The 20,140-nt window shown below is 43.3% G+C and overlaps 1 protein-coding gene across 1 annotated transcript in view; it reads left to right on the top strand.

The window, feature by feature from the left end:
• NUP54 (nucleoporin 54) overlaps positions 1-20,140 on the top strand; it is a 232,520-nt gene that overhangs the window by 164,792 nt on the left and 47,588 nt on the right. Inside the window, exon 9 of the mRNA XM_086949277.1 lies at positions 1,349-1,442. Within this exon, the coding sequence (XP_086805403.1) occupies positions 1,349-1,442 (94 nt within the window). The remainder of the gene's footprint in view (positions 1-1,348; positions 1,443-20,140) is intronic.

A 20,140-nucleotide genomic window follows, 5' to 3' on the forward strand; every position in this document is an offset into this window, starting at 1 on the left:
TCTGGTGTTTCTTGAATAATCAACATTGTATAGTGTAAATAGTAAATGAGGAGTGGCTCTGTTAAATTTTATGAATTTCCGGGTTTTATGAACTTTATAATGTTCTTCCTTCCCTCTGATTTGATTTTTAATTGAACCTATTTTCTTTGTAAGGTTGTAGATCTTTGATATTGGCTGTCTTAATGAACATCATGTCCTTTATGGACATTTTTTATTAGGGAGTAATTGTTTTAGAAATATATACCAGTATTCAAAGAATCAGAAAATCTAATTATGAATTGTATATACGTTGTCTATTCCAGCACTTTATATTTATATATGCACTATTTTGCACAATACGCACCGATTTTGCACTATTAACAAATTGAAAATGGAGATAAAAAGTATTTTTGCTCATATAAGTGGCATACAGGTCTTCACCTTTTTACATGATGAAATTTGGATGTATCCGGTGATATTTTATTGTAGATAATAAGACTGTACAATTGTAGGCAGTGTTTGGATTTATCCAACAAGATTTATGTAAAAATTATTTTTATTTTTACAGAAATATGACATTTTTGCACATGACATGTTTTATATCTATAGTAACATGTTTTAATACTTAGATCGTGCTATATGTCGCTACTCCGCCTACTAATAAGGGAACTACAGAACTATTTTTGTGGCACATATAGTCTTTTGTCTATACGCATTATCATGTGACCTGTGATGTCAGACAATGGGTGTGGTTGTTGGTAATTTTAAATGGTAGATGGCGTTTTCACTGTTTTACACGTGAACAAGGGCTTCAGGGCTCGAAACGCGTTGTCTGTGTTGGATCTCTCTCAATAAAGAAGATTTACTGCCCAGAAAAAACTGCTGAGGTCCGTGTCTCTTTCCTCGCCTAAACCGCCGTGTGCGGTATTTGGAAGTGGTTCGAGTGTCCACGATAATGTATAGTTTGCACATTAACATATTTCATAATTTTGTGTTTTGTTTGATGAATGCTTCTTTCTCTATTTTTGTGTATTGTATTGAGATTCAAATCATCCAGATTGCTTAAGCCAGGGTGCCCGGCTTCCAGTAATAACTCAGTTTAGGTCCCCAGATTCCAATAATGATTAGGTTAGTGTCCACAGAAGCCAAAAGGTTGAGAACCACTGAACTAGATACAAATCGGTCTTGAGTTGTTCATAACTACGTTCTAAATTTTGACCTCTCTGTTTTGGTTGCTTCACTGTTACTCAGAATAGAAATTGGAAGTAATGTAAAATTGATCAACGGATGAATGAGCTAGCACCTATGTTGCAATTGTACAACTCAGTCCTGTTTAATTTTCTATTTCCATCTTCATCTTTTTACATAGGCTCATTCCAGTCCCAATGGTGGGGTTCCGTGAGCTTCTGAGAAGACTGAAGGTTCAAGACCAGATGACGAAACAGCATCAAACTAGATTAGATGTAAGAGTCACAGCAAAACACAAAAGTAGGATAATGGATGTGAGGGATTTAAAATCTACTATAGGTAGCCTGTACACACATTGTTGCAACTTCTTCGTACTTAAAATAGACAGTCATTCAATTATTATCTTTCTATTATCCTGATATTGTCCTAGTTTTAAAGTCCCAAATTGGTGCAGTTAAAAGACAAAATTGACATTATTAGATCTAATGAGCTGGCCAGTCTATCAAACTGGAAAATGTGAGTATATTTTTATGAAAACGAAAAATGCTATTGGTTTAAAAAAAAAATAGAAAATCCTATGTAACTACCTCATATGGGGTAGTACGCACTATATAATATAATAAATCACAATACTTTCTAAAGCATAAAGAAAGGGGACTGCATCCCCACAGATTAGTTTGGTTCCTAATATCTTTATGTTGGTGGTTCTTGCCTTTTTTTGTAATTTTCTTTGATTACAGTTAACATATGCACTAATAAGAAACTTGTTCCAAATTTAGTTTCAATGTAATGGTATCCAGCGATGCTGTCAGAATGTAGTTCACACGTTTGGATGTCTTGAATTAATTGAAAAACTGCATCTCTGGAGCTGGTGGATGTGTGAAAATTATTATGCTCTAAATACATGATTCCATATTTTTTGGGTTAACTTTGCGCATTGATGTATCATATTTAAAGTACACAGCCTTTTCAGAATTTGCCAGGCTTCTTATCAGGATGCATTAAATATATATGATCCTAAAAAATATTAAAATGAGAAAAAGGGATGTGGGTATACTGTCAATCGTGCACTACTTAGGAGAGCCCATACCCACTTGATAAAATGTCCTCCGAGACCAATTTGCCTTTTTATTACCTTGTTGAGAATTTTTACTTACATTTTCAATTTTCCTCAGGTTATTGCAAATCCCGGGACACCTGTCTTCATACAACTTGGGGCCTGTAAAAGGCTTGTATTTGGCTTTATAAGGCTTAAGTCTGATTTTCTTGAAAAAATGCCATTACATCTTGAAAAAGTTCAAACATATTTGGTTTAGTGTTGGGAACAAACAATAAAACTTTAGACAATAAAGAATCCACAGCTGGTGCCATTCTTTTGCCAGAATGGTTAAAGATAGGAATTTGTGTCAAGGCCTCCAATATTGGCCAATCCTGGTAGCCAAATATTGATAATTTTGTTGAAAGTGGCCCCTGTATCTGGGTCTTTTTTGAATTTGTAACCCATTGGGTTAGATTAACCTGTTGACCACGGTGCGAATTCCGCCGCGGTGCGGGTGATGAATGAAGTGGGTGTATTTCGGACAGTCCGACGCAACAAACGGGTTAATTGACAACCTCTTTTTCATTTGGACTGGGACCCTGGATGCACTAGAGGAGTTCCTGAGTTGTTTGAACCTGTGTGACCTCAATTTCAAATTCACAGCACGCAGGAGTCCCAAGCAGGTAGAGATTATGGACATTTTAATATGACATAATAATGGCGTGCTGGAGGTGGATCTATATGTAAAACTAACTGCTAGAAATACATTACTCCACTTCGATAGCTTCCATCCGAGAGCCCAAAAACAAAGTATTCCCGTTGGACAATTCTTACGGCTGTAGAGGAATTGTACATATTTATCTGATTACGACTTAAGAGCTAATAATATGAAAGACAAATTTATTTCAAGAGGGTACCCGAGGCGTCTGATATGAGAAGCATTCAAGAGAGCACACGTCTAAGACAGAGACCATCTCCTACATAACATCCAGCGGTCTGGAAATGAGAAAATGGTATGTGTAATTCGCCACTCTGCTCTTAATGAGTAGGTCTGACAGATCATTTGTGAATGAGGGCGCTGGACAAAAAGAGAAAATTCCTAGGCCCATGTTCGCCCATAGACTGAACAAGAACCTCAAAAATCTGGTAGTACGTTCCAAATTGCCAAATGAGACCATCACGGCTCAATCTTCTATTGTGGGAGACAATCCCATCATAGGAAACGTGTAATGTAATACATGCAATGCATGTAATTTGGCTATGGAGATAGCCAGCTTTACTCTAAATAAACATACAGTACACCTAAAAACTTTCAACAACTGCAGAATGTAGTTTACTTAATTCTATATCCTTGTGACTTAGGCTATGTGGAAGAAATAGCTGGTCCACTAGCTATTCGGCTCACAGCACATAGTTCAGCTGTTCGCACCAACAAGATATGTCCTGTTGGTGAAACGTTATCTTTATAAACAACATCAGCTGAAGAAATTGGACAGGTCATCCTTGAAAAAATTCTGACCAAAGACTGATGTGACCCCACAGAGATACGAAAGAAAGGGACGTTTAAGAAGGGACGTGTTTTGGATTTTTACCTTGGGGGCACACAAACAAGGGTTAAATAAAGAAATTCTCTGGGAGAATGCCATTCGATTTAATGAAGGTTAATTCAGGCTTTTAGAACTTCCTTTTGACCCTGGGCTGTCTGTCTTCTGAGAAGTGGTCTATCCTCTCATACAGGCCACTAATTTTCGCATTATATGTTATTCAGAATCGGGTCTTCGTAGATAATAGGTTGTGCCCACCTATAACATCTTTTTTAACATTGTGACGTAAGAGTCATGCCAGTTAGGCTTTTATATCAAATAGTTCCTTGTAGATCGTGGAGATGAGGACCTCTCAAGTGTTTCTATTTGGATTCTCAGCGCCGTTTACAGTTTCCCCTCCCCTCCAATATGGCTCACTCGAGTGGGGGGGATTGCCGTCCGAACAATCTTATTGTATCTCGCTTAGTCTGTCATCCAGTTTCATTACTTCTAGTCCTTCGCCAATATGGGGGTAGAGGACCTTATATGCAAAATGCTCAGCCTGAAAATCTTTCAAACCACATTGGGGACCAGATGGATCTGGAATGACTTTGTGTCGAGGATTATTAAATGTGCGCTACATATGAACACGCCCTTTTTGGTCTTCCATATGTAAAATACCACAGCTAAGAGGATTGCACCCCCCCCCCCCCCCCGCAAATAAAATTCAAGTCCAGTAGAGGATGACATTTTCAACGGTCGATTGGCAACTTACAGTATTACATTACACTTAAACGTGTAATGTAATACATGCAAGGCATGTAATTTGGCTATGGGGATAGCCAGCTTTACTCTAAAAACTTTCAACAACTGCAGAATGTAGTTGTACATGCAGGGATTGAGTCACGAATTTAGGCCTCCGTCATTAGGAGCAGATTCCATCCGGTCTGTATGGTGCCAGCGTGCCACATGCCGCTAACAGACTTCGTGGACATACTAAGATTGTCCATTAACGTATGTGGAAGATGGGCGGCCGCACCCCATTCTCTTAAGTTCTTATATCCGTTTATAGACTTTCATATATAGTGAACTATATACATACATCCTTCTTGAGTGATTTGTATTCTATATATTCTTTTCAGTCTTGCGGCACTGATAATCACATGAAATATTCCTATGAGCAAGAACCAGGACTGTTTTCTGTTTTCGAGGGACACAGGCCTATATCTTTGGTTGCTCTATCTCTGACAATGTCAACCCCTACCCTTTCAGAGGGAACCCCAACCACTAGAAATGGGACTAGGGGGCCTTTGAGTGGCCACCTTTCTTACCACTGGCTTGACAGGTGGCACATGTGTTTCAAAACTCCTTCACCTTCTGGGGCACATCAGGCCAGTCGAAGTTGGTGACTAAATTGCTCCACGTTTTGGCCTGGCCAAGATGCACAGCTTTGGGAGGGGGGATGTTTGTCATGATCCAGTGCGAGCAGGAACTCTATATACTGCTGAGGCACTACCACTTTCCTAGTAGCACCATGATTGGGGGCTCTGGCCTCAGTGTAGAGGAGTCCCTCTTCCCAATAGGTTCAATGGAAGCCACTGATGTCTCCCTTTTCCTGATCAACAGCTTGCTGTCTCATGTTTTCAAGAGTGTGATTGGTCCTCTGTCCTTGGTACAGGTTTTCCCTAGAGAGCGCCCAGAGCCCAAGAGCTTTGCTTTTAAGGCCCAAGTTTGTGAAGCTCAGTCCCTTCTGGGGCCGACAGGTCATCTCTCTTGGTACAGGGGGCCTGAGCTTGTGGCTTTTCAGAAGCTGGTTTCCCAGTCTTCTTGCCTTTTCTCTTGGAAGGTTTGGCCATTAATCCTGGTTCCAACTCTTATTTTTCACCCCGGACTTTGCATTGTGCTCTTGTTTATATACACACACACACCCATTCAGGTATACCCAGCATAGCTGCATGGGTCTTTCGTTCGACCTCAGCACATGCTGAGGACTCCGGAACATTTCCCAGCAGACAGGCTGCAGGAATTGAAGAGGATACCACCACGTTCTTTTGGTCCGTAATCCCTCCTCCTTCTAAGGCCACCATTGCCATAGGCTGGACCTTATTGTAGTTCTCAGCACTCTTATTCTGGTACCCACCCTTAGCCTGTTTATTGTTTTGGGGCCCACCCTCCTGAACAGGTTTTTAGGCGCCTATTGAAGACTCTTTGCTTTTATCCTTTGACTGATCACCATCTTTCCCTTTGGGGGAGAGGGGGACTTAGCAACCCCTTTCTCTTGGTCACCCCAACATGAGTTGTTTTGGTTACCCTTGTCTTGACCCAGTGGTCTGCCTTCTTCCCCAATCCTTGAGGAGAAAGTGTACCTTGCAGGTACTGACGTAATTTCTCAGGAACATAATTACTCAACAGATTCTCTTTCATAGTAAGCTTATAAAGCCCATCATAGTCTTGTACTTTGTTCCCTTTCAACCAGCCACCTAGTGTCTTCACAGAAAAGTCTACACAATCTACCCAGGTCTGACTCGGGGGTTTATGGGTTTTTCTGAACCTGATCCTGTATTCTTCAGTGGTGAGTCCAAAGCCCTCAATCAGGGTATCCTTAATGAGGTCACAGGACTCCACATCTGCCTCATTCAGTGTCAGGAGCCTATCCCTAGATTGCCTGAGAACAGCTCCCAGAGAAGAGAGCTCAAATACTTCTTGTTGAGCTGCCTCATTTTATAAGCCCTTTCAAAGGCTCTAAACAATTTGGGGATGATATCACCCTCTGTGTATTTGGGGACAATCCCATTTGGGATTTTAGGTTCGAAAGCTTCATCCTTCTCCCTATTAGATTTTGCTGATACCAGAGATGGGTCCTAGGCCCATCTCAAGTCTTTCCTTTTCTGTAGCCAGGGGTTTAGCCTTTAATGCTATCCTATTGACTAGTTTCTGAAGATCCGTATCTTCACTCTTACTTTTGGGTTACTAATAGTACTCCCAGTGGTATTGCTTTCTGTCTGGTTGCTGCTGGAATCATCATCAACTACATCCACGTCCGCATCCTCTACCCCTTCTCCAAGGGGGGCTTCTGCCTCAGAAATGGTCCGAGCTTTTTTTGCAAGCAACTTCTTGCGATGCGCCATTGTGGGGCTAGGCCCCATGGTGAGGTTCCATTCTCGGCAGGGGGTCAGAAGTCTGAGCAACTTAAAGTATTTGTAGGGCCCTAGGTTAGGCTCCTGAGAAGTACCTGTCTCAGATATGGTTTTAATATAACTGGGACCTTTTTAGAGAACTACAAAAAATACTGCATACCTTCTAAAGGCCTAACTTACTTAAATACTTTTTAAATTCTAAGCAGTTTTACTGAGTGACTATCAAGGATCTATCAGTTAGTTTAAAACAGTTTTGGAAAAATTCGGAATCAGTAAAAAAAAATAGTTTTAACTAATGACAATTTTGGATTTCTTAGTGGAATCCCTTATTAACCAAGTGGTACAGCAGATGTCAAGCCTTGTATCCCGCCGCTGGACCATCAATTTAGGAAGCGGGCTCTTTATATGATCTATCAAATGAGAAAGATTGTGCAAATAGTCCAGGGTTCCTTTCTAGGGGACAGGGGATTGCTCTAACAATCCCAAGGTGCTCTTATAGGGTGTAATGTGGTTGAGCAAGCTTGGGCTTATACCCCCTCATTTTGTTCCTTTTTAAATTAAATGTTTTAAGAGTTACCACTTTATTCCAATCAAGATGGCTTCAGGTGTGCCATACCTTTGTAATAAGTAGGACTGTTAGCGCTCTAGTTGTTCTTTAGAACACTCTGGGACATTCTGTCATTGGGCTATACTTGGGCTACATCTGGGTGATATTTGGGCTACATTTGGGCTCTTTTGTCTCTGGTGGCCATTTTGGGAGACTGCATGTCAGAATGTTTTAATGAAATAGAAAAGGATTTGAGAAGTCACTCAAAATGTGCCCTAATTTTTCATTCTGCAGCACTAATCATACTTTCTATGGCAAAATATACCCCCTCATGTTGTTTCTTTTTAAATTAAATGTTTTAAGAGTTACCACTTTATTCCAATCAAGATGGCTTCAGGTGTGCCATACCTTTGTAATAAGTAGGACTGTTAGCGCTCTAGTTGTTCTTTAGAACACTATAGGAGGCTGCAGTAGAACACAAAGGAATCAACTGACAGTCTCTGTCCTTGTTGGATGTACATGTTTTACTGAGAATGTCAGACTTCATTTTCACATGACTGAGAAAGATAATGTGAATTTACAGAAAATATGCTTTCAGTTTAGCTTATAGATCCCCTTCCAAACCACTGTGGGAAAATCATGAGATATTAGTTTTCTTTCAAACAATATTCATGATATCACAGCAGAAGGTTTTTTCACATGGTAAAATCACCTTAGAACCCACCACAATTCCTAAAACGAGTTTGGTACCATCAACAAATGATTTATAATGTAACTAAAGTCCTAAAACCCTCTATTAACTACAATGCTTTTTAATGAGGTGCTATCATGTATATTGGTCCCAAGATGGCTGCCAACACTTCTTGGATGAAGTGCTGACAGCCAATCAGATCAGATGTGTGGTTAGGCTCCGGCCAGATATATATCTTTTTTTTAACCTAAATTACTCAAAATCCACTGGAGCACATATATTGAGACCTAGCAAAGGCACATCGGGCTAACAGTCCCTACAATTTTGCCAAGTTTCGTGCAAATCCATTCAGCCGTTCGAGCTAAAAGTGAGGCCAACTGCCCTATGGAAATTAACATGGGAAAAACGCGTTTTGGGACCCCCCTTTTTTCTCGGCCCCCGCTTGATGAAACCCCCCCCAAATTGTCAGGGGCTGCTCAGAAACAAAATGTTCCATTTTCCTGATAATTTCAGCCAATTCCGTCCACAAACGCCAAAGTTATTAGACATAGAATTTTCCAAAATCCCATAGAGAAAAAATCCTAACTATATATACCTACTGGCGACCGCCAGTAGGATATATATATATATATATATATATATATATATATATATATATATATATATATATATATATATATATATATTCACAGAAAAAACCATAGGTTATAGACCATATATAGTTAGGGATTAGCATTTAAAAAACCTTATTTTATTTGCACAAAACCATTGAAATTCCATATATAGTTAGTTGCACTAACTATATATCGCGGACCCGCAATCCACTGCTAATGATGTCACATATTACATCATTCATGACATGGTCAGTGACATCACTGATGACATCACTGATGACATCTCAAATGACATCACTGATGACAACACCCAGTGACTGTATGTTTCTGTAAAGTTAAAATATGTCTTACATATTGAAGAATGAGTGGATGTATAAGTGTCTGGATGAAGGATTTAGTAGGTGCATGACTGACTGTATGAGAGAATGATTAAATGTGTCTCACTGAGTGCATGGGTTAGTGATTAAAGTGTCTTAATTTGGCAATCATTATTTATTTTCTTCTGTAAACTGCTGCATGTTTAAATCAGTAGCTATATCAGTAACTATATGGGTTATTGAATGGTTGCCCAAGTATTTGTATGGGAGACTGAGTATGTGTGTGGGTGGCTGGGAGGTGTATAACTCTGTGCATAGATGTGTGAGCAGTTGATTCCCTAGGTGTATGGGTTCAAAAGTGCATGTAGAAACAGCTGTATGGACAGTTGACTGTGTGCATGAGTATATTGGTGAGTGAATGGATATCTCAGTTCTACATGTCAAAGTAAGTACATATGTAAAACACACTCCATGTGAGAGTTGACATATATAAATAACTGAACATAAGAGCCAGTGAATGTGAGAGTGGCTGTATGAATCATTGTGAACTTGTATCAAGGATTGTATAAGAGAGTAAATATGTGTTAGTATATGTTTGAATAAGTAAGGTGTGTATAACTGTATAGTTGAGGAAATGGAGGTGTGATTGATTCTTTGCATGACTGACTAGGTGTGTGGGTAACTCCATGGATGTGTGACAGTCTGTGAGTGCCTGTTTACACTGAGTGTATCTAAGGTTATATTAGAGTCTGAAGATGTATTATCACATAAATGATATCATCAGTGATGTAATCAGTAATGTCAAATGAGATGTCAGTGATGTCATCAGTGATGTCATTTGAGATGTCATCAGTGATGTCATCAGTGATGTCATTTGAGATGTCATCAGTGATGTCACTGACCATGTCATGAATGATGTAATATGTGACATCATTAGCAGTGGATTGCGGGTCCGCGATATATAGTTAGTGCAACTAACTATATATGGAATTTCAATGGTTTTGTGCAAATAAAATAAGGTTTTTTAAATGCTAATCCCTAACTATATATGGTCTATAACCTATGGTTTTTTCTGTGAATTTTCAAGGTTTTGTAAATGCAAATTCCTAACTATATATGGTCTATAACCTATGGTTTTTTCTGTGAATTTCATTGGTTTTTTAAAAGCTAATATCTATAGCTGTAAAATATATTCTTTATTAAGTGACGTATCACGTAGCCCGTGAGACGCCTAATGATGCATCGCATAACCGTGACGTATCGTCTCTGCAGCGCAAACCAAACCCAAAACGTAAGCGCGCCAGAACACGCTTAAAGATATATATATATTTTTTTAACCTTAATTAGACAAAATCCACACGTGCACATATCACAAACGTTCAAAAAACACAATATGTCGGACTCCCGTTACGCTGCCGGTTAGCTGCCCGGTTAACGTACCAGGAAGCACCTTTACCGCGAAAAATCGCAATTTTTTTTTTCACCCCCCAGGGAACTTTAATAGCCCCCTCATCAATCCTAGGGGTTCAGGAGGGGTCTGCCTTACCCCTTTCATTCATTTACACCTTTTTTTTTCCACCTCTTGTCTCTCGATCCCACAGAGAGACAAGATGGCGGCCGCTCCAGACTGTTTACAATGACTGATAACAGCCAATCAGCTTCTCCTCAGACTCCCGTTACACTCCCGGTTAGCTTCCCGGTTAGCTGCCCGGTTAGCTGCCCGGTTCGCTTACCAAGACGCGTCTCTACGGCGAAAAAATCGGATTTTTTTTTTTTTTTTTTTGGGCCCAGCGTGGCTCTATAATATCCCCTCATCAATCCTAGGGGGTCAGAAGGGGTCTACCTTGCCCTCTTTCCTTCATTTCCCCCTTTGTTTTGGCCTCCTCTTGTCTCTCGACATTTTAATCACCTTACGCGTTTCAGACATTTCATACGTCCTTGTTCACAGGTCTGAGCAGCAGCAAATTCAAATGGCAGGAGACTGGGAATTGTAGTCTCGATTACTGCCAAGGTTCATCATAAAATGTACCTCTGCACCAGATGACTGCGTGGCTGCCGTATGGAACTATGGTTCACAGATGGATAAGTGCATCCTAAAGCTTGTGGCACTTGTGGAACGTTTTATAATTACACGGCAGCCCTGCCGCGGGGATTGCACTACCGCGTTATCATGCAGCGGGCTGACGGCTTTCTACTACGGGAGCTGGTTCGGTCCATCTGTTTGGCAGTATTTGTGAGCAACGTAGCCTATGGTACATGTGGAGCCCACTAATGGCAGAATTGAAGTTATTATAAACTGAGTTGGCGACATGGGTTTTATGATGAACCTTGGCAGTAATCGAGACTACAATTCCCATGATGCAATGTGGATATTTGGCGTAGCCCCACCTGAGGGCAATAAAAGGTACTTATGACATCACTCCCAGTCTCCTGCCATTTGAATTTGCTGCTGCTCAGACCTGTGAACAAGGACGTATGAAATGTCTGAAACGCGTAAGGTGATTAAAATGTACCTCTGCACCAAATGACTGCGTGGCTGCCGTATGGAACTATGGTTCACAGATGGATAAGTGCATCCTAAAGCTTGTGGCACTTGTGGAACGTTTTATATATATATATATATATATATACACACTCCAGAATCCAGTACATTTTTCATTCGCCCGTTTCTAGTGAATAAATGGCTTCCTTGATCTTCCCCTGCTGTGGCCTCTGCTTGCTTTCTTTTTCGTGAAGGGAGTTGTTTGTGCATACAATTCACGTCGGCCAGAGACGTGTTACAGAGGCCCCTGCTCTCAAAAGTGGCCCGGACTTCACTGGCACCCTGCTGCTTGACAGTTTTTGTATCCCGAGTTATCGGGCAGCCTGGGCCCGCCTCGCTGTGTGGGGGGAGAAGCTGGCGGTTGTGTGGTACCTACCGCACACAGGGCGGCGAGCACTGTCTTTCTGCCCCTGCCTATTGGACTTCCTTACAGTGAGGCTGGAGCAGTTGGGGACCCGAGGAGGCTACTAACACTTGAACAACAAGCAGGAAAATTCGGCTTTCCCTTTGCGCAGTGTCCTGCTTCGAGCGCAAACCACTTGGCAGCATTTCCCCATACACATCTTACCTGGGATCCTAACAGGGTATTCTGGGTATTGCAGTCCACTGGAAAAACGCAGGACGGGCAACAGGTGTGTGAACATCTTAAGGGGGCGGAACCCTTTGAACTTTCAAATGGAGGGCAGGGCGCTCATTTTAGCAAAGGACAGCTTCCTGACCACCTGGGCGCTGAAGAAGGCAAACCTATGCCGAAATGCATTCGCCCGTTTCTAGTGAATAAATGGCTTCCTTGATCTTCCCCTGCTGTGGCCTCTGCCTGCTTTCTTTTTCGTGAAGGGAGTTGTTTGTGCAAACAATTCACGTCGGCCAGAGACGTGTTACAGAGGCCCCTGCTCTCAAAAGTGGCCCGGACTTCACTGGCACCCTGCTGCTTGACAGTTTTTGTATCCCGAGTTATCGGGCAGCCTGGGCCCGCCTCGCTGTGTGGGGGGAGAAGCTGGCGGTTGTGTGGTACCTACCGCACACAGGGCGGCGAGCACTGTCTTTCTGCCCCTGCCTATTGGACTTCCTTACAGTGAGGCTGGAGCAGTTGGGGACCCGAGGAGGCTACTAACACTTGAACAACAAGCAGGAAAATTCGGCTTTCCCTTTGCGCAGTGTCCTGCTTCGAGCGCAAACCACTTGGCAGCATTTCCCCCTACACATCTTACCTGGGATCCTAACAGGGTATTCTGGGTATTGCAGTCCACTGGAAGAACGCAGGACGGGCAACAGGTGTGTGAACATCGTAAGAGGGCGGAACCCTTTGAACTTTCAAATGGAGGGCAGGGCGCTCATTTTAGCAAAGGACAGCTTCCTGACCACCTGGGCGCTGAAGAAGGCAAACCTATGCCGAAATGCATTCGCCCGTTTCTAGTGAATAAATGGCTTCCTTGATCTTCCCCTGCTGTGGCCTCTGCCTGCTTTCTTTTTCGTGAAGGGAGTTGTTTGTGCATATGTATATATAGATATAGATATAGATATATATACACTCCAGAATCCAGTACATTTTTCAAGTGAATTACCTTTGTATAAAAATAAAGTCGACACTGCAATTTTCAGCAGTTGCAATGTTATCATATTGGAGGAAAAGCAAGTGCAGAATTTAGATACAGTACATCGACTTATGGGACCAATCTCCCGGACTTGAGGCAAGTGGTGGGCAAGGTCCAAGGCAGCACCAGCATAACACCACCAGCGGCACTAGGCCAAACAGGTGCAGCGATGTAAAACTGCATCTGTGTCCAGTGTCGGTCTGTAGGGATCAGTCTTTGCATAAAGAGTCTGCAGACTTTGACAGGGAGTCCAGTCGTGCTGAACCAACGGGGGAGATGGGGAGGCGCTCAGGCCTCTTTAAGCTTGGGGATGTAGGGACACCTTTGGTCCTCTTTGTGAGAAGTTGGCCTGATATGGGATGTTCACTATTCTAGTGGGCACCCTGTATCAGTCCAAACAACCCTTATGATGATGGTTGTAAAGTCAACCTTATAGACCAGCTATCCTAGTGGTAGCATGGACAAAGCAGTCTTAGGCTAAACTCAAGAGGGCATGTGAAGCCAGCTGTTTTACCATAAGTAACCCCTTCAATACCAAGTGAAAGGACACCACACAGGTTATATATAAAATATATATGCATTTATTTCTAACACAACCCCTCTGAACTCTTTATGAGGTTAGAGGCACAAGCACATAACAAGATACTTAATTAACATACAATAAGTTGCACAATATACAGTAGCACCCTAGGGGCACGCCAAACCATATATTAAAATAGTGGTATAAGAACCACATAACGAACAAAGGATAGGCCTAGGGAATCGCTGGGGCTACACTCTACTACTAAAGGATAGGAAGTAGGAGGCCCACGGGAGGCGTGTGCAGAGTCTTTACACACACGCGAGTTACCATAGAGTTAGAAGGGGAACGAAAGAAATGTAAACTAGTTGATATAGGTCACTTCCGGATGGACTAGGAGAAAGCTACTTGAAACTGGGACACTAGGATAGTTAATACCCACAGGAGCACCAGAGTACTCGTGTTACCTCACCCACAGGAAGCAGGTGCATAGATATCAAAGTGTGTCGGATTTCGTCGCTAAATCCTATGGAGCCTTGGGGAAAGATGCTGCAGGCGACCAGGAGAGAAGTGTCCGGTTGTATCCAAGGGCGGATCGAGAATGAAGATTACCTGAAAGCAGAGTCTGGGTCACTAGCAAGGAACCAGGCGATGTCGTGAAGCAATCAGGTGATGTCGTGAAGCTTGTCTCTGCAGCCACGTGGACCAGGAGGCGTCGACGACCAGGAGCTGGGCACGGACTGTCCCACGAAGGATCTTGCTGTCGGCGGTGTCTGCTTCCAGATTGGAGTCAACAAGCCTTGGCTAAGGCAACCCACGCAGGAATCGAAGATGGCTTCTGGATCAGACCAGCAAGGTCTGATTGGCTTCTCCTTTTCAGGGAAGCAAGGGCCCGCCTGGAGCAACCAGGCCAGCAGTGGAAATTCAAAGGTTTGTCGTCACAGAGGCAACTAGCCAACGGGCAAGTGACCGGACAGACGCGTCGAGCAGGAAAATGCTAAGGGCCCCAATCAGCACTCGTGGAGTGTGAAGGGATGATCTTTGGAGCAGATGATGCTCGGGGCTGGGGCTTCTTAATCCCCAATGCACAACTTCGAGGGTGCAATTTGCTGGCTTTCCAAGATGGCCTGTCCCACGTCTCTCGTCGCCTCCACAGGTCTCCGCTTTGCTGTGGCTTTGGATCGGGCTGAAGGAAGTCTGGAAGTCCGGGTCTTGTCAGGCTCTGTGTTCGGGCTCTGGCGGGAGCGACGGTAAAGCAAACCGTTGATCGCTCAATGGTGCCTGCTTGTGCAGGGTGGTCACTCCTTGACCACAAGGGAGATTCTTCAGTCTTCTATCTTCAAGTAGAACGTCGAAGATCCGGAGTTTCGTTTCAAGTTTCAGTCAGGATAAATCTAAAGTCTTGGGACTCAGCTCCTACCTATATACCAAATTTAGGGGCTGGATTACCTGTTAGGTCCCTCCTATGGGTGGGACCAGGGAAGGGGGCGGTTACACCCCTTTCCCTTTGTCCAGTTTCGCGCCAGAGCTGGGGCTGGAGTGCTCCAGCACCGGTTTGAACTGGACTATGCGTGAGACAACTTGTGTGCCCCAGGCAGTGTCTCATTTCATTCAGCCCTCCCTGCCCCAATACACTATATCCTGTCTGGGGTGGTGTTAGCACCTCCCAAGACAGGAAACCTATTATCCAAGCCTCCCTCACTGGAAGGACTCCCAGCAGCAGGAGGTCAGACTTGTGTCTGTGGCAGCAGCATCCATTTTGTGATGCTGAGGCTCTGGTTAACTTTAAACGGGATTAGTAGGAACAACATGTCTTCTCCCTCTAGAAGGGTGGAATGCTACCCCCGTCGCCAGAACTGGCGAGGGGGTAGTATTCCAAAGCGTATGACATCTTACACGACATGTTTTGATAAAGCCAAACCAGAGTTCGCATTTAACCGCAAGGGTCATAATGCACTTAAGAGTATATGGTATAGCTATATCCTAGAACAGCAATAAGGACATGGTTCCGGAAGCTGCAGACAGGCTCAGCTCATGCTAGAGCCTCATCTCACATAAAACCAAGCACTCTGCCTCCAGGATTGTTAAGGCCTGCCATAGGAGTGACTTGTATATGTTGTATATGTATATAAGGTTAGTTATAGGAATACTATATCCAAGCAAGTGCATGACTATACGACTATTAACCAATTAGAGGTCAACTTTAAAAAACGCAAGTCGTTCCTTTTGGTAAGAAACGACACACAGGTGGTGGTTGGTCATTCAACAACATAAGCCTCGTAACAGGCCAGTCATATATATATCTAGGCGTCCACCTGGATTCTAAATACAATTTTAGAAAGCAGCGTAACGAGATCGCAGTCAAAGCAATAACCCTTGCGGTATCACTAGGCAAGCTTGCAAAAAAATCTCTCAGGCCCAACCCTATCGCGTCTTTTGGAGGTGATGAGAGCAAAAATTGGCCCTACTCTATCGTATGGCATAGAGCTATTTGGGGGGAAAATGAATACAGCCTTGAACCAGCACACAACCAAAATTTATAAAAAGGTTCTCCAACTGCCAAAATCCGCATCTGCTGCACAGATAAGACTGGAGATGGGACTGATAAACTACGATGCCTCCAACATCGGGGCATATCTTAATCTCTGTCACAAACTAAGACAAGCGGACCCCAATACATTAGAATCCCTAGTCTGGGAAGAAATAACCCAGAAAAATCCAGGTGGAACATACGGCCGTCTCTTTAAAGACGCCATTCAGCAAATGTCAGCAAGTGATTTGTGGGCCCTGAATCCTAGTCAGACAGCATTCAAAATAGGATTCAAAAAGGGTGTGAGAATGAAATCAAATATCATCAATAAAGCACTCTTTTTGAAACTCAGTCACGCCTGGGCTCTTGTAAACTCTTATAGACGGCTAGCCCCCGCCTCCTATCTAGCCTGTACATATTCACTCCATCTAAAACGCAGCCTTATCGCCATTAGAATGGGCGACTGGCGATTCCTGAAAGATTTACCCTCCTGGCGACGCACCGCTGAAGATTTAACTTGTAGAGGGTGTGGCAAAACAGCTGAAACTATGTCGCATGTGATCTGCCTCTGCCCAGCTTTTAATTCAGAATGCAGGCGGAGACTAAAACCAGAATGGAATAGGCCGGGTGCCAGGACTTGCAGGCAAGCTATCATGGTAGCTTTAAATCCGGAAAACACATCCCTAAACATAAGACTCATAAATTTCATTCTGCAAGCATGCCTTAATTTCAATCAAAAGAGGCCCTGCTAAAGTGCCCCTCCCACTTTCCAACTCTTAGGGAGGTTAAAGTAAAACGATCAGTAGCCTCAGGAATGTCGGCTGCTTCCTAAAAGCAGGATACCATCGGTGCCGAGTATAATATAAAAGGGTGGAAGAGACGACTTTTTTCCCTATACATCATGCTTCAAGCTACTCTATTTTATTTAAAGAGGCTTAAGAGAAGACCATTTCCGGTTTTATAATGACTGTTAACTGACCATGTTTTCATTCTTCAATGATTTTTTAATCTTATTTATTGATACACAATGTGAATTTTGTAACCTTCTTTTAAAGATATATGTGTTATATCTAAATAAAGATAATTGATTTGATTTATATCCAAGCAAGAGGTGATTACACGACCTTGCCCCAGCTGAGTGATCAGCCAGTTGTGTCAGTTTGGATGGCCAGCCAGGGGTGGCAAAAGATATGCTGCAGCCCCTGGTAGGGCTTGGATGCACCTATGCCCTGGGTACCTATAGTACACTGTACAGGGCTCATAAGGTAACCCAATATCCAATTGGAGATGTACCTAAAGTACATGGAGTCCATTTTACAGAGAGAGCAGATAGCCTGGGGCCCTGATTAGCAGGATCCCAGGCCAACTAAGTCGAAAACCAGCTAAACACTAGGCAAAAAATCTGGGGTACCCATAGTCAGGTACCCATCTTCCTACACTCTTCTCCATTGCCCAGGAGTGAACAGAATAGAGATGTCCTTAGGCGTCAAGTTTTATTTACTGGGAAACAGTTGGGAGAGGGGGACTGCATGCATAGGCTGCAGGTGACTTCTGAGAGTCCACAAGAGGCGAAACCACTGTTAAATCGGTCTCTGGAGCTCTAGGGACCACACTGGCGCAGTTGGCCCACTTCAACTCGGGCTTAGAGCGACTGGTGCAGTGATGTCATCAGGCGTAGGGTTTTTGGGGTCTTGAAGTCCTCTCTGGAGCCTACAGAATACAGGGAAGCAGGTCCGCTACTTAAAGCAAGTTCTTGGTTCCTGGGTGAAGGGCTGGCAGGTCTCCCAGACTTTGGAAGCACAACAGCTGCAGGACAAGTAGTCTTTTAGAGCAATTGTCGAAATCAACAGGTAGGTCGACAGGGTTGGTACCAGGTCAGTTGCTGGGTCTTCTGTTCATGCTCTGTGTGACTTTTCACTTCCGTTCTTCTTTCCATGGACTCCCCAAATACTGAATTTAGGGGAGTCACTACACCCCCTATATGGCCGCTTCCTGGTGGAAGGTTGCATAACTGTCCCAGAGTTCTACATTTGCAGACACCAAGACGGCCACTTCTGAAAAGTCGTGCCCACATAAGGACCTGGCCTGGCAGTTCGGGCTGAACTGTTCCCATTGGGCGCAGGGTCAAGACTGATTTGTAGATGACTGGGTTCAAACTGGATTGGCATGGGGAGCAAAAAAACGATGGATTTAGGCCCAGATCTCTGTACTGGGGTGGATGTATGACCTAGGTCTGCATTCTGTCATTCAATTGTTCTTTTTGCACATCAGCTTAGGTCACCTTAGAGGTAGAACTAGCCTGGGGGTGGGCTCGCCTACCTGACTAGCTAATTTTCCAACCTGTATAGGTGCCAAAAGGATCTGGACAAAAGGAAGCCGGGAGGAGAGGGGAGCATATTTTGAATTTCAAAGGCTGTAATCAGCAGGCCATCCTGTGGGAGGAGGGTACAATACCCTTTTCCTGAGCAGGCGTTTTCTTACCTCCCGAGAGCAAAGGCTCTCACCCTTGGGGGTCAGACACACTTCTCAGGTGGCTGGCTGGCAGAAATCAGTCAGTCAGCACACCAGAGGCTGGTAGGTTTTCAGGGTGTACCTCTAGGGTGCCCTCTGGGGGCATGTATTAATAAATCCAACACAAGTGTGTTTTTATTAATACAAGATGTTTGATAGCAAACATCCCTATTTTCAGTGAAGTCATCCTGTAGCTGGGGAACTTTTTTCTCCAGTTCCCAGCACATGTTCTGAAATTACTTCTCAATTTGCTTGCACTGGCAGTAATGGAACTGACCAGCACAGGGGCATATCTGCTCAGGCAGGTATGCCCTCACATTTAATATAAAGCACCTTGCCTTAGTGCTGTAAGGCCTTCTTCTGTAGGGATGACTTACAAATACTTTATGCTGTGTTAGGGAACATGGAAGACAGGGATGTGTATCATGAAGTGTTTTCACTTTTGTGTACACCAAAACACGCAGCCTGCAATGGCAGTCTTGCATGGGTCTGGTGAATGGTCCCTTAGGGTGGCACCCTTTGTGCTGCAGCCCTTGTGGACCATCTCTAGTACCTCAGGCCCTAGGTACCACGGGTATCATTTACTAGGGACTTACAGAGGGTGCCAAAGGTATTGCCAACTGGGGAAACAATTGTACAATTTTAGGAAAGCGAGCTGGCACTGGGGACCTGGTTAGCAGGAACCCAGTGCACTTCCAGTCTAAATTGCATCAAATACCAGGCAAAAAGTGTGGGGGGGGGGGGGGACCATGTAAAAAAGGGAACTTTCTAACACTATTCCTTTTGGATTTCACATCCTTTTTTTACTATTACCAGAATTTCTCCCCCGTGAATGGCATAGCCCCTTTACGTTTTTTATTCTGCAAGAAGCCTGTATACATATGTAATATACATGACAGTTGTTCAAGAAAAGAAAATTAGATGTTTAACACTTAATGATGTATCTCTGTCTGGTATCTCTGTCTGTCTTCCAAGACAAATATGGTAAAGTACCAATTCTTTCAATGAAAAATCGTTTGCAGCACTTACAGGCCGTGACCCAAAGCCAGGAGTGTTTTGTATTTTTCCTTTGTATTTTTAATTTCAGAAACGATGTTTGATTCCTGCAGTGACTGCATAGCAGAGAAGTTGTGAGCTACAGTAATCCTTTTTTAAATTGGTCAGAAAGTTGATCTGCACGATGTTTAACTTGACAATAGAAAACCATTTGAAAGCTTGCATACAGTTGAGAATAGACCCTGTTGCATAATTGGGAAAACGGTGGTTGTCACTTTCAGTCGTTTTTTGTGTTCCTTTACCCCATCACCTAGACGCCAGGATTGCAGAGTATAATTTTTTTGCAAGGAGTACCTTTTGAAGATAGTTTTTATAGAGATTAAAGTTGAAGCAAATGATTTGTTCAGGTTG

The sequence above is a fragment of the Lissotriton vulgaris genome, unplaced genomic scaffold (assembly GCF_964263255.1).
Source record: "Lissotriton vulgaris unplaced genomic scaffold, aLisVul1.2 SCAFFOLD_1644, whole genome shotgun sequence".
NCBI classification, from domain to species: Eukaryota; Metazoa; Chordata; class Amphibia; order Caudata; family Salamandridae; genus Lissotriton; species Lissotriton vulgaris.